The 15,898-nt window shown below is 38.2% G+C and overlaps 1 protein-coding gene across 5 annotated transcripts in view; it reads right to left on the bottom strand.

Annotated features, from left to right (window-relative positions):
• The window catches only part of GRIP1 (glutamate receptor interacting protein 1), a 211,918-nt gene that overhangs the window by 72,647 nt on the left and 123,373 nt on the right, over positions 1–15,898 (bottom strand). For all 5 annotated transcript variants that reach the window (XM_058804736.1, XM_058804740.1, XM_058804741.1 and 2 more), the window contains exons 3-5: positions 4,685–4,820; positions 3,646–3,791; positions 355–438 (exon numbers count right to left, since the gene is read on the bottom strand). In XM_058804736.1, coding sequence (XP_058660719.1) covers positions 355–438; positions 3,646–3,791; positions 4,685–4,820 — 366 coding nt within the window. The remainder of the gene's footprint in view (positions 1–354; positions 439–3,645; positions 3,792–4,684; positions 4,821–15,898) is intronic.

The following is a 15,898-nucleotide window of genomic DNA, read 5'->3' as shown; positions in this document are numbered from 1 at the left end:
ACAATTCAGACTACCAGCAGTATTAATCAAATTTCATGCCTAATATATAGAAGTACAACATGTAAATTTTTTTTAAAGAACTATGATCTTCCCGGAGATTTCAGTGGAGAAGAATCTGGTGTTATGTGACCAGAGTTTGTCATGTTTTCTTGGCATAGTTGATTATTTACAATTCTTCCATTAACAAAAATTTCAGCACCTCAAAAAAGCAGCACATGAAAATAAGGAAAATGTAATATATTGATTTTTACAAACTGTAAGACATAAATCTTGACATATTTCTGAGTGCTTCAAAAACTTACCACTTTTTTTTAAAACAAGAAAATACAGAGTTCAAACTCAACAATGACTCACCTCTTATTACAAATCCAAAAGTGTTCCCCTCTTTATGTAAAGTAACTTCCACAGTTCTAAAGATGAGACCTGACCCTTGTACAGCTAAAAGAAAAAGAATTCAAACCTTAATGGTTATTATTTTTCTAATTATACACACAGATTTACATATTTTCTAATTTAAGATAGATATTGAGTCATGCAATTGGAAAGACTCAATTACAGGACAGACAGACTGAAGACCTGTGATTACGTAGAACTCACCCTCTTTTTGAGAGAATTTTGGGATAGATATTTTGCAGAGTGACAATGGTGTGGAAAAAGACACAGATGCATATAACAGTTGAGGAATTTGAGTCTTACTGTTTAAATTATGGCATAATTTTGCTTTTCTTATAGTTACAGAAGAGTGCTAGAACACATGGAAACACACAGTGAGACAAAAATTATACAAAATTCTTAAGAGTACCTATTGAGCTTCTTGTTTAGCTTTGAAAACATTTGTTTTTGTCACTTAGAGAGAAGACAAGATTTTTGGGCTGTTTCTTTGATCTTAGGTTACTAGATTACAATGCAAAATGCATTTTATTATCATAAGGACTTTTTTTTTCTTTTTCAAAATGCAGCATGCTCTCTTATAATTGGTGAGTTAGTAAAAAAGTTCTTTAGCTTCTAGCTGAGTCAGTATTTTCTCTGGAAGTACTAAAGAACTGGTGTACAGCTGGACTAGGAGGTGAGAAGCCTAATGCACAGACTAATGCATTTGGGTGTGATAATCCACTTTACAGAATTTGAAACCACTGCTGTTAAGAGACCAGCAGACAGTTTGCTGTTAGCTTTTACAGGAAAAACTTTGGCAGGGTCTAAGAACTCTATTTTCCAATGGGAGGAGGACTCTGTGCAAAATCACATGCACTCACACTTTCCACCTTCCACTCAAGTACTGCAAACAGTACAAACACACATAAAATTAAAAAAAAAATCAAAACCAAACCAACCTATAAAATACATGTTCTGTGAGCAGCAGAGCTAATGAAAACTTGTGTCATTTAATGTTCCTGCCTGCAATAACCAGAGTTTCCCTGTCAGGTTACCCTGAGGGCGCAAGGGTGCCACAGGCTACCCTGTGTGTGCTGCCAATCATGAAAGGCACCAGGAAGAGCAGAGGGCCCTCAGTGCTCCCTGCCCTCTCTCTGTCTCTCTGGGGACCCTCCTGCTCCCAGCTCACTCAGGTGTTTATTTCCAGGAGATGTACCGTACGTAATGTACTTTTTTTGAGTTTTTCAGTCCCTATTAAAAAAGTTACTGCAGGGAACCAGGAGAACCACCCAGTGAAATCACATAAATCTCAATTTCTTAGGAAAACAGGTGAAACATGGCCCTCCAGAGCACTTCTCTGTGCTGCAGTAATTCCTGCTATAGCTTGAAGATCACAACTGTGTTACCGAGTCCATGTGGTTGTTTTCTCTTCATTTAGAAGTGTTTTACTGACAATAAAAAGAAGAATGAAAAGACAACTTTTGCCTTCATTCCTATTCACAGAAAGTGGCCTTGCATGTAGGTCATGATGAACCCACGCTTCCCCATTTGTTTGGTGTGACCTGTAACTTCCACAGGGGAGAGGTGAAACCCACAGCTCAGCAGTGAGGAATGGCAGCAGCCTCCTTCCGCGTGGGGACAGACACTCAGGTGGCTGTCCTTGAACCCCAGCCTCAGCCTGCTGTGGGAAAAAACTGCTTAACCCTTTCCAACAGGGAAAGGCAGACACGTGTGGTCGCACCTCTCCTCACAAAGAGTAGCAGGCACAACTCTCTCCCAGGATTTTTCCTGGGGAAGGCAGTGAGAAGCTCAGAGAAGAAGAGAAAACAATTCTTATCTCTTCACTGCTCCTTTTGTTTTGCACATGTGGAATGTGTTATGGAGATTGTTTACCCAAAGTGATTTGTTAATTTGTTAATTTAATAAAAACCACTGAAAGTTGTTTTGATTCCTTGGCCAATTGAGTCAAAGCTGTGTCTTGACTGTCTCCAGATAGTCATGGGTTTTTCTTTAGTATCTTTGTAGTATAGTCTCTTTAGTCTGTAATGTAGTACAGAATTAGTGCAATATAGTATAGCTTAATAAAGCAATTATTCAGCCTTCTGAAATCACAGAGTCAGAGCAGATTATTCCCTGCATTAGAGTCACCCATCATCAATAGACACGGGGCAGGCACTGCTCACCTTCCAGTTTTAAACACTGAGGTGGCTCGTGCTGAAAACAGCAGCTGGACCCTCCTGCTGTGAATACTTCAGAAATGGAAGGAAGCACTAGGGAGTGGGATTACCAGTGCTCAGCCAAATTTAATCCATCATTATTAAATGACTGACATTTTCTGGCTCTGAAACTGCAACACTGCTCTGCCTGAGGGAGCAAGCATGGGAACAACAGTAGAATTTCATTATGTATGGGGCCAGGAAGGAAGTGCCAGGGCTTCTCCACACAACTGCTGGAAAACTTTAATGTTTAACAAAAACAGCTTGCTCACTAGGAGTTCATGGAAACAACTACTCTGCTAATTATCTCCAACTTTATCATCTATGCTTGTATGAAGAGGCTGGAAGTTCCAGAGAATTAAACAGAAAGTTACAAATGCTGCTGTAATTTAGTATGTCAAAATCGTCTCAGTGAACAAGAGTGGTACATTGCTAAAAGAGGATGAAAACCAAAGAAAACCCAGTTGAATAAATGCAAAACAAATAATGCTGATGAAAGAACTACGTCTGCAGCAAAGTAACTCCGAACTCAGCTGATTAATTCAGATACTCTGCTTCAGAACATGAAGTTCCCTCTCCACAAGCAAACACTAATCAACAGAGGACATTCAAAATTTTTTAGTGTGCTTGTCAGGAGGTTCAAAAAACTCTCAAATACATAACTAGACTAATCCTCCAGCTGCTAGAAAGCAGTGGGGAAATTCATCAGCTTCTGAGCAAAACTCCCCAAACAATACCCAACCAACCAAAACTAACCAACAAAAAACCAACCCTCACCCCCAGAAAACCAAAAAACCAACAAAAAGCAGAGATTGGTAACTCTGCTCTGTTGTTGGTGAGATTTCTGCTTCTAAAACATTAGAGAACATCCCTCTGTACCACCAGTTCTTTTGTACTGCTTCAACGTTCTGTGATAAGCCACAGGAATAAACAGAATTAAGAAAAGAAAATTAAAAAACAACCACTACTAAAATGACTACTACCAACCATGCTCATCTCATTGTTGACTACGTCTGCTATTCTACATAGGCTTTCATTTTGCTCTGGAAATACTTACAGACTGGAGGCAGCTCATACTCCACTTCTAACACAACCCTTTCACCAACATTCTTGAGCAGGCTGATGATCTCATCATGGCGAAATTTGGTCAGGTTGATTCCATTCACAGATTTGATGTAGTCCCCTACATCCAGCTGGTCACTCCTAGGGAAAAGTACATATTTCCTTTGTGAAAGACAGATCTGATGAACCAAACTAAATCCTTTAAATTACTGTTTAGTAACTGTAAGAATTTTTTTCCCATGAATCTAGATCAAAACGAGTTGATATTACTAACAGAACAGAAAGTGGCATTTTAAGATATTAACCTACTCTAGCTTGTTAAATATTAAAATAAGAACATTTTTGCATTATTCACTCCTGAGGTACAAAACCAGCCCTACAATAAAGGAGCTGGATGATTTGACTGGTTTGGGCATAGGATCTGGGAAGTCATCTTCTTCATGTCCCCATCTTTGTCTCTCTCTGTTTGGGAAATGTCCAAACAAAAAAAAAAATTTTTTTGTTCTACTCAGTTACTTGGAATGATTTAGCTCAACGCTCATCTTTTGACTCGTCTCACTCATGATTAAAAGCCTTTTTCTTTGCACTGTAGTAGTAAGCAAGGTACCTATCACTTTAGAGTCTTTTTAATCTCAAAGCTATCTAATGAAGAACTAAAAACAGAATAAGATTATGGTAGCAATATCATTCTTTTTTCCCTTTTGTTTTTTTCCCCTCAGTATGCTATGCTTGTCTCAAATTTTTGTTCAAAGACAAAAAAACCACCCCAGAAATAAAACATGTATATTTTAGAAGAAATACCATGAGTTTTATGACAACTTTCAAAGATTTCATTGCTATTTCCAGTTTTCATCAAAGTAGCCTTGAGCAAAAAGAAGGACCAGCTGTTGCCATTTCCCTGAGGTTCTCCAGTGTGATGGCCTGCCATTACAGATGCATCAGTCACATATTTTTTAGGTGACCTTTCTGATGCAGCACGTATTTCTGAGGCAATCACATATTATAATGCATTTTGCAGCTTGAGATGCGGTTACCTAGCAGCGATTCCTCCCTGACGAAGGTTAGATACTCTTGGTTTCCCATCCTTGTCGATACCACCCGATACTGTGAGCCCTAGGGTGGTGCCTTCTTTTTTCATTAATTCAACTATTGTTGAGCCCTTGAATTCCTCTGTTGAAAGAAAATTATTCACATTATTAAAATTTAAGTAGTAACACAGATGTTGCCTTTCCAATATGTCACCTTCTTCCCAAGAAAATCATTCTGTGTTAGTAAGAAATAACATGTACATCTGGAGATTTTTTTTATATTACAATTTACAAGTTCTGTCCACAAGGCTCTGCATATAGATAAGTCTTGAGCCATATGTTCTGTAAAAGGTTATTAAGAACGACACCAACGTGCTAGTATACTATACAGAGCCCACAAATATGAAGTCTGGGAACACTTACAACTAAAGATAGTTGTTTCTCATTTTAAAAAAGCTATCTTTCCTCATTTTCTGCTCTCTACCTCTGACCTCTGAGCTTTATAATGCACTTCAACTGATTAAACAGAAGGGTAAAGCACACCATGATATACCAGAACTATAATTTTAGGTTCAGACTCACTATGAGGCCACAAGGAGATGTCAGTGTTAATAGAACAATTGAATACAGCAAGAATCCAGACAGAGATACATCAGATTTTAACAGTTTTATTCCTTATTTTCACATAAATACAGCTCCACTGTAACTCTCTGCAATTTCTGCAGAACAGGTATAAAGTAAGTGAAGGCCTTTCATAGTGATTAAGTGTATATAAAATTTCCCTCACATGCTAAAACACCTTCTTCTGCAGTTTCTTCATTTTTGGAAAATGGTAAGTTAATTCCACAGACAACAAAGGCAGGCCACATGTAGCAAAAGGCGTCAAACTTTCAAAAAGGTATGTTCTTATTGCACATGGGTGGACAAGGTAACCTACATAAGCAGTTTCAGCAGGACTGCAACTCTTTGGAAAGCCACATATCCATTGTTTGCAGTCTGAGAAGACCTAGTAAAACCACCAGCTGCCCGGGTGTTCTGGAAAAATACATGAAATCCTAAATATCCTGGAAAATTCTGAAAGGATCATCCTGTCAGAATTTTCAGATCATTTCAGGAGCATCCGTCTCAGGATCCTCCTTTTCAGTACTAATATGCAGCTTTTAGGTGAATTGATCAGATACAAGCATCAAATATTCACTGTAAACAAACAGTATGTCTGCACTGCATCAGCAAGTTGCTGTAGCAGCATGAGATTTAAAGATGAAAAACCTCCCAAAAACCAAGCAAGGTCCTTGTATATATTCAAATGTTCACCAGTAAGTGTAGAAGTAGCACTATCCAAATAGCAACAAGGCTCTATCAAGATCATTCCACCTGACTGAGGAGACGACATAACACATTTTGACCTTATAATGAAGAGCTGCTGCCCTGAACAAGAACTGACAAACCACCACCATTACCTCTGTATTTGAGGAAATAGTGGCAGATTGAGGAAATAATTCAGAAGAGACTCCAGTCCTGGTGCACAGGCTTGTAATTCGTGGTAGTACTTCTACTAGGATTAGCTGCTGAGCCTTTTTCTGATGTGGCATCAGCCTGTGCTCCTGCTCATTTCTAGGTGTCTGACAGGATCTTCTATCTATTCCAGCTGATGATGACCTCACTTCAGTTATTCACATTTTGACCATTATACAGCATGCTTGGACAAGAATTCCTCTGTGCTTATAAGCTTCTACTACTACAAAATTCTGCAATGCATCCAGCAACCCAGGTTGTCAGAAGCAGACAGCAGCATAGCTAACCGGTGCATTCTCCAACTTGGCTGACACCAAACCACCATTTGGTACCATCTGGAAGCTGTTGAGCTCTCATAATGTTTACTCACATCTGGCCTTTTTGACAGTTCAGAAAGAACAGATGCGATTACCTGTTTCTGAACATGCAGACATGTTGCATAGCTGTAGAGATGCTATGGACCAAAATAATGCTGCTTTCAGTTTTATAAAAACCTGTAAGTATTCATAATGAATACAAGAGTTAGTCACGGTACTTACTGCAGCTGAAGATAATGTACATTGGCACCCATGATGCAACCTCAGGTGCTGGGCCAGTGTGTGACACATGTTTATTCAGGGTTTACCCAACCACAAGATCTGAGTCCAAAGGAAAATTCCCCTCCCTTCCCTCATCCCAGACTGAATCCTTCCTTTTAATTCTCAGTAGTACAATCTGGCTTTCAGTAACCATCTAAGATTTTTTTTAAACAAATACTTTGCCACAATGCATATACAGGACATAAACAATGCACTGCACTGCAAAGCAATGGCAAATCTTTTGCCATAGCATAATACTGTCATGTGTTTTGGTCTTTTACATAGGTTCTGAGTTTGCAATCCAATGCTGGGCAATACTCTGCTGTCCAAAGTACATGTGGAACAGATGATCCAAGCAGTATTTTAAGCAGGCTAACAATTATACAAGTCCCTTCAACTACTGGCATGGAAAGTGATAACGAGGCTCGTTCCGTCTCACCGTCTATTATGACAAATTTCTGTTTACCTCTGCCAACAGAACAATGACTTCTAGGCACTCTTCCCTGGTAGGCAGGAGGGAAAGATGCACCAGCACTGTAAGGGAGGGGTGGTGTGAGGTGCTCCTTGCACACTGACAAATAAGGTCATCCAGGCATGCACAGTAGTTTCATTAGGTTTGCTGCTCTGAAGGATTTTGTAGCTTTTGTTGTACATAATCATATCAGGAAGAAATTAAACTACCTAAGCTGGTTTTGCTTATAAGAGACTGTTATCCCTGCAAGTGATCTGAACCAGGCCCATTTGATACCCTCATCATTCTGTTTTTCATCTTTGCTTTCTTAAATCACACATGATTACTGATCTTATAATGCTATATATGACATGCTTACTCATCTGCATTGCTTTGGCATTATTATTACAGACTAATCCCCGCTGGAATATTATTGAAATGCTCAATATCAGAACAACCCTGGGAGTTCATTTCCAATCCAACACAAAACCACATCTGTACATGCTATTCCTCAACTAATGCAAGGTCAGTCTCTGTTTCCTAGTCAAGGCAATGCTGTGTTACAATTTAAGGGTAAAAAATCAAACTACTTCATGTATCACCTCACTCATAATTCATTACTTATGCCAACCAGCAAACTCCTAATTAGTTAGAAGTCTCTGGAGTCTGTTCTTTCCTACATGTACTCCCACACGGGTAATAATATTAGCATAGACAGCATCTGAAGGGAAAGCACAGAAGTTATTTCCAGACTTCTTATGAATTCACACTTGGACTTGCCTTCCCTCATCCTATGGAGGGGGCATCTTGGGACTGCCTTAGCACTTCCATCGTTTCCTGCTGTTGCAAGGACAATCCTGGGTACATGCCTGTCCATGCTGCACCAGCCACTCCACAGCTTTCTTGGCACCCACCTGCCTCTGGCATGGGGCTCAGGAATCCCACTGCATCATGGAAATGGCTCAGCGAGGGGAGCAAAAACAGGCACACAAGCAGATGTAAGAAGAAAAAGAATGGTTTCTGCTCCAAAGAGCTTCCTTTAGATCTCCAGTTCTGTAAGCAGGAGCATACACAGCAGCTGAATTCCACAGAAACATTACACTGGTGCTGTTTTCTCAGTTGCTGTTCTGGATGCTTCTCTCAGGCTTGCTGCTGCAATATCCTGACTGAATGTGCCTGACTTGCAGCTGGGTCAGCTGGTGCATTAACACTGCGATCTGCCCTGGAGCCTGGAGGACTACAGGAATTCTCAATGTAGCACAAGAAAGCTTCAAAGATAAAGCTGATGCTCAAATTCTAGACTGGGTAAATCTTACTGTGAGAGAGTGAATACATGGAACAATTTGCAGGTAGGTAAAACTGAAGAAACACCATGACCAATTTTTCTCCAATAATAATAGAAACATAGTAAAGCTTCCAGTATTTTATACATGAGCAGTCTTCTTGTCCTTTTCTACTCTTTGGTGTATATAAATAATATATTTCAATAAATAAACAGCATGGAAAATATATTCTCATGAGACTTATGAACCTGGAGTATATTCACTTCTTCAAAAATAAAAAAATACTAAATGATAGAAGAAATTTTTTTTGCAGAAAGATATTTGAAAGCTGAGAGAACTCTTACTCAAAATTATTATAATTTATTTTCTAAATTACTACAATTTTATATCTTAATGTACATATTAAAGAAAAGTTCAAAATATTTGCCTTCATTTCAGATATTGAGGCCCTTCTGTGAAAATTTCATTTTAAAACCCCAAGAAATGTCTAAAATCTACACAATCAGGTCAAGTGCTTGCTTCTGTTTTCCACCTAGTGAATAAGTTTGTTAAGTGCAGCTGGAACAGCTGCATAAATGGAACTGAACATAAAAGTAAAAAAACCCAAACTTGCTGTTCTTGACATTTTCCTACCAAAATCATATATAATTAAAAAGTAAGCAATTGGTAAGTTTGCTGAAAATATAGTGAATGCTGTCCTGGAATGGAATTTCCCTTGTATGTCAGCAGAAATTCTGCAGAGAAAAAACATTTTGTTTTACATCCCAGTAGGTACTTCCTAGCTTAATAAGAAATCACATAAAGATAAAGTCAATTCTTTGGGAACAGATAGCAGTTTGTTATAGTGAAGACATCACATTTACTCAGTGTTTCAAGTCCTGTGGGTATGTGTATTTCTCTTAGTGTGACAAGAAGGATGTCAAGAGATGATGGACAGTCCATTCCTTGTTGCCCTTTTCCTGACTGGCAGTCACTAACTTCTAAACCATCAAAATTTCTATCAAAAACAAACAAAACCACATCACTGAGGAGAGTCTGAGGACATGAAGTTGGTCACAACCTGTCCTGTGGCCTCCCCTCCATCCTGTGGAGGGACAATCCCCAAACCAGGCCCAGTTGAGAAGCAAGCCACCCACAGTGGAAAACAAAAGTGGTACAAGGTGCAGCAGAGCACATCTACAAGGCACAACACACTGCACTTACCAACAACACTGCAAATTTAAAACACTGCCAATGCAGGCTGCCGTGGGTCAGCAGCCAGGTTAATCTGTATAAATGTACAGGTGAAATGTGTGCCATTTTCAGTGAAAGCAAAGGAGATGGGCAAGGCTAAGTCACTTGCAAAAACTGTCCAAAAGAGATTCAGTTTACACTGACACCTGCTCTGGTTGTGTACAAGGCATTAGATGGTCTCCTTTTTATATATATATTGTTGCTTTTTTTTTTTTTTGCTATAAGAGCATCTACAAGATGCCTTTGCCATTGCAAAAATATTACCTAAAATTCAAATTCCTTCCACCAGAGCTTATAGACTAGAAAAAGTCTGCCTAGCCTAGGCATGACACAGAAAAGGAAATAAGGGTATTTTATGATCCATCACAAGCAGTGATATACAGGACATGATCACATAATTCACTGAAAACACCAGGCCTGCAGGACACAGCAGCACAGTTCACACCTGGGTTCATTGGTTGCCTGTCTAAAATGAGATTAGCTCTTGTGCTATTTGGTTTTGGGTACATTTTTCATATTTGCAGAATCATTAGCAGCCAACACTCTCTAAATCTCAACTGAGGCATTCAACAAAGGAGGTCTTCAATTTAACCACAAATGTAAGCATTAGATTTCAAATTCTGTTTATAACTTAAATATCAGAATTTAATAAAAGTATCCCAAGCCTGAAAATCAAATAACCACTAGAAAGCCAGCTGCAGACAAAAAAAAGGAGGCTCTTAATTCTTAATGAAAGAACCTCACCTGAATTTCCTAACAGAAGAGTACTGAAAAAAACATGTATGACACCATTATCAATGCACACTGCAGTAACTTCACTAATTACATTTCAGGAGTGAACAATTACTGGAATAAACCATTATTACCTTCCCAGGGCTTAGCATTTGCATTCCACAGCCTACAGTGCAGCCCCAGTGCTTCTCCAGCAGCAGCACAGCTGTGCTACCAACGGCAATTGCTCAAAGGACAACATCCTGCTTGCATCTGAATCCTGTCCTAGACAGGAGTAGTGATGAACATTTGCTAGAAAATGAAATTAAGTGTGGCATGGTGTAAAATCAGTTTTCAAGTTAAAGAAGCTTCACACAGAAAAGACAAGGATGATCTCTGTAAAGTCAAATTACAAAGGATGGATTCACATGAGGGTGCAAAAACAAAAAGCTGCTTTTAACTTCAAGGAAAAAGTGCTCCATGGCAGCAGCTGTGTAAGAAGCAGAGAGGTTTCTCCAGGCTAACTGTGGCAGATATGCAGACTAAAGCAAGAGATGGATGGCCACATGTCTAGATACTTTTTCAAGCCAGACAAATGCTGGTAAGGGAACAACAGGCTTTTTGGCCCTCTGGATAGTCCTGCTTGCATGGTTTTTTTGTTTTGTTGGGGTTTTTTCCTTGTATTCACAACTGAATTCCACAATAGTGCATTCCAAGTACTATCAGCCTAAAATTATTCACGACATTAATTTGACAGATATTGTGCAAAGAGATCAACTTGAGTTATCTTTATACAGATAATGGCATCTGATTCTTCTAAGAGCTGACTCTATTAGGAATTTTTGTCAGTGAACACTTCTGAATTCTTTTCTCTGTACTTTTTTTTGCTATACATCAAGGATTGGAAAAATCAGGCTAAACACAATTATTCCCTATTAATAATCCCTAAGCAGAGGAATTTAACTGGAGGAAAAACTATTTTAAAAATTATAAAACATTAAAACTTTTAGCTTCAGTAAATATGAATACTTTAATATATTACAGTAAGAATATCCAGATTTAGTTAAATCACAACAACAAAACTTTTTCTTGCATTATTACCTACAAAAAGAAAAATTATCCCTGATATGCCACCTTATTGTAGGGTTGGAATAAAGATGCAGTGGAAACTACAACTTGCCCAATGATGCACTGTAGTGAAAGTACATTTATTCCTTAAGATAGCTAGGAAGTTCTAGTGTTTTCATCAATGGTTCTCTTTTAGAGAAAACGTAAATGTATCTATACTATCCATTGATCACTTGAAAATCTGCAACCATCAACTTCCTCATCTTCGGATGAGGACCAGTTCCACCTTGAGGCACTTGCAATGTTTCAGAATGTTTAAGCATTTTTTTGCTTCCTCATTATCTCTGATGGCAGTCAAATTCCTGAACACCTGTTGGGGCCAGAGCAGCTCACTAAACTGTCAAGGTGGAGCTTTATTTAGCAAAGACATTGGAACATAAAAATGAGCACAGTGACGAAGGACTTGATGGTCTCGACCTTCACCTCTTCAGCAGATAATGCAAGGCTTTCCAGAGCTCAAGCTTCCATGCTTCCACACTGTATCACTGCTAGCTCCGGTGTGGAATGGGTAGTAGAAGGTACTTCCAAGCTGAAGCTTATACCCATAGTTATCTCAAACTTGTATCTCCCACAAGAAACAAGTATCTCCTTTTGAAAGTTTTGATCACACCATAAGCAACAAAATCTTAAACTCAAGAATGGCTTGTGCATCAGTAGTGTGACCCTGATCTCCTCTGCTTGTCTCTGTTGACAGTAGTGATGAAGAAAGGACAGAACCCCATGACATTAGTCTTTTCTACATTTCTGTCTGAATGGGATGGAGGCTTCATTAACCCTCCTTCTCTAGCAGAAACCCTACTGTGCAGAACAGCACAGTACTTAGACACTAATTTAGATTTATAGAACTTCTTCCCATAATTCTGATGAATTCACCTCCAACTTCCTCTTAATTTCTTTTTAATGAGAAATTAACACCAAGAAAACTCTTGATAATTTGTGCTTCTTTACACTGATGTGTCACTACTCACAAAAACACAGCCTAACAGTTGCAGTTTCTCTGCTTTCTACAGTTACCGAAATGGATCAGGCTGGATTGATTACAGGACTGATTGCATTTGTGCATTTCAAAGCAGGAAAGAACCACTGAAAACAATTCTCGCCCTCATCACCTGAGTGAGACAAGCAAAGAAACTTGATATGGTGGTATCTCCACCTATAGATTACCTTTTAGAAAGATATCCAGAGTGGCTTTGAAAGTGATGAAAACTCTGCTACATGTGTAGATAATGCCTATCTGATTTGGGAGTAGACAAACCGTTGAGACAAAGATCTCATTATAGTACCATTATTACATTCAGGATATCCCTTCGATGCAGAACTGCAACCTCCAATCAAATCACCTCCTAATCTTTTTTTCCTTTTAGATTAAGAACTGTCTGAACTGCTTAGGTTTTTGCTATTTAAGACATGGTTTGCCACAATGTTTTAAAATCCTGTTGCTACCAGTTAAATCTTAGCAATAGTGTCATTGAATCACATTTCTCCATTTGAGCTGTCATTTATTTTTCCTGACATACCTTGCATTGCCTTTTATGATCTACAGTTGCTATATAATGTAATATATTAGTTAACACAAGTGGTTTTCCTTTTTATGGCATGGAGCTAGATCATTACTGTCATGGCAAACCAAATCACTTAGGATAAGAAAAGGATATAGTAATGGTGTCACTCCTGTTTAGAAAAACTATCATTCATGTATTCAAATAGTGGGTAGTGAATTTTCAAATATTTGAAATTTGGAGAAATGGGACTGCATAACTTTTTGAAGTACAAAGATTAAGGAACAAATGTTTAAGTTTTTAGGGGTCATATACGTAAATGACTGCAGAACAAATACACCTGAATTATATGCACACCCTCTCTTTCTACTTGGTAGTATTGAAGGAGACTCAGCATGACAAAAGGATTTATCAAAGTCTCTCTGTAGAAGATCAGGCTATCCTTGAGAAAATGAGATATGGATGAGAAAAATGAGAAATATGGAAAATGCAAGTGAATTCTTCCCTTCCCACACATTTTACCTTTTGTCCTTTGTGCTCAGTGACCGCTGATCTCTTTACGGTTTGCTTACTCCTCACCTTTGTGGAAAACCCCAGCCCAGAAATGCTGACCTCTGGAAGATGGTAGTTCAAAATCAGGCTGGATGAATGCATTGCTACAAATGGTTTAAAAAGTGATCTGTCAATGACTCATTCTTTTTGCATACTTCAGTCTGATATAAAACCAAAGTTACAAGGATGGCTTAGGGGGCAATTTAATATGCAACCTAACAAACAGGATGCACTGATTTTTTACTAGATTTTTATAGGGAAAAAAAAAGTGCCTGTGTCAAAAAGATTATTAACTTGCTCAATATTCAAGATGAAGAAAAAAAATACAGTTAAATCCAATGGAAAAGGAGGGTTAAAGAACTGCAAAATAACCTACTGGCTTATATTAAAATTTACCAAATCACAGAAATAGTGATGACTTTAGATGTCAATAAGCACGTAAGATCCTCAAGAATTTACTATTCCTGTAAAGTAAGTGTGCCAACATGGGGGAAAAAGGGGGAAAAAAGAAAAGGAATAACTCAGGCATTTCTAGGCTGCTAACCTGTGCTCTGGAACTCTCTAATCAATCTCTGTGCTTATTCTCTGAAGTTTAATGTATGCATATGAACTAATGGCAAAGAGGGATGAAGATAGATGCCTTCATTTGCATGAACTACCTTATTAGATAGCCAAGCTTGCTGAACAAATCACTGCAGCGAAACAGTAAAATACCCAGCTGCAAGTATCTACCTATGTGATTTCTTCTTTCATCTAAATTGTCACCGTATTCCATTAAATTAGCACAGAAACTGAGATGGCATCATATTAGCACATAGTGACATTGCACACACTAGCCTGTGAGACGATAGGAACATTTCACATCTTCAGGTCACTTCAAGGAGGTGTTTGCAGGTTTTTGTAAAAATCTGAATGTGACATCAACATAAGAGGCTTGTATCATTCCAGAGCAACCTCATTATTATATATGTAGAAAGAAGACTTTCCTCTGTCCAAAATATGACGTAAGTTTCACAGGAAAGTTTTTTGGCTCTTCTTTCAACATTTACTCTTACCTCCAGAAACTTTGGGTGAAAAGGAACAAAGATTACATCTCACCTTCCTCTCCAAAAACATTAAGACCTCCTAACTGTATATTCTGGTTCACCTTTACTTCAAAAACACATCTTGTCTGTTGGGTGTATTGCAAGGTCCTTCTCTTCTTTCAGTGACCAACAGTTTAAAACAGACAGGAAAATGTTTATATGGATTGAAGAAATAGCTAAAATCTTCAAATAGACCGAAACAGATAAAGATTCAGCTAAATAGTACTACCTGAAGGCTTCAATGACATCTTTCATTCCAAGCACAGTGCAATGTACAGAATCGCAATAAGGATGCAAATGAGGAAACTGCTAACACAACTCAAAGCATGCTTGTTGAAAATACTTCCTTTAAAGTAAGATTGCCTGTGAAAAAGAGCTGACTCTTAATAAAGGCTATGCTCAAACAGAAGGAAATTGCAGCATGAGAGCATTTCTTCAGGTTGCTGACTCCATGCAAACAATTCACAAGATGGGTTTGTCTCTGTTTTTTTTCTCCTCTGCTTTTAAGGGATATATTGCTAGCATTTTTAAAGAAAATATTTAAATTCTAAATTATTTTAAATGTACAAAAATCACTTAATGAACTTAGCGGGCCTTTCTCAACACAGAGGCTTCAGCACAGAGATCTTCCACTACCATTGAGAGTAAAATTTGCTAATCAGACCTAGAGAAAAAGTTATGGAATTTTTACATTTCATACGGCTCCAGATTCGTATAAAACTTTGCTAAGTTACACAAACAAGTGCATTCTGAAATTTTTTTCTTCTCTACACAAATCAATATGTGATGTTTTTGAAATAAACAAACTTCTGCTCCCTGTGGTCTTACAAAATGTCTGTAAGAGAGCCTTTGCTCCAGTTTTTCTTTCCCTTCTTTATTTAACAGTGGTTGGAACAGGTTGGTACACTCACAATATTGTCCTTAGTGAAGACCCAGAGCTTATGATGGAAATAGAGATAATGAGCCTAATGTTAGCTGCTACAATCTCATAAGACTGTTTGGCATGGATTTGAGTTTATAATGCTTAATTTTAAGTATATATGCATTAGAAAAATACAAGATGGTGCCTTGACATCATCTCATTCCCATGTTTTGACTACTGGTCAATGATAATTTTATAGGGTAGTAGATATATTACAATTTGCAGTAATATATCTGCAAATTGTAATATATCTACTACCCTAG

The sequence above is a fragment of the Ammospiza caudacuta genome, chromosome 5 (assembly GCF_027887145.1).
Source record: "Ammospiza caudacuta isolate bAmmCau1 chromosome 5, bAmmCau1.pri, whole genome shotgun sequence".
In the NCBI taxonomy this organism is placed as follows: Eukaryota; Metazoa; Chordata; class Aves; order Passeriformes; family Passerellidae; genus Ammospiza; species Ammospiza caudacuta.
Note: the sequence above shows the minus strand (reverse complement) of the source record. Positions and strands in the feature narration are given on the sequence as shown.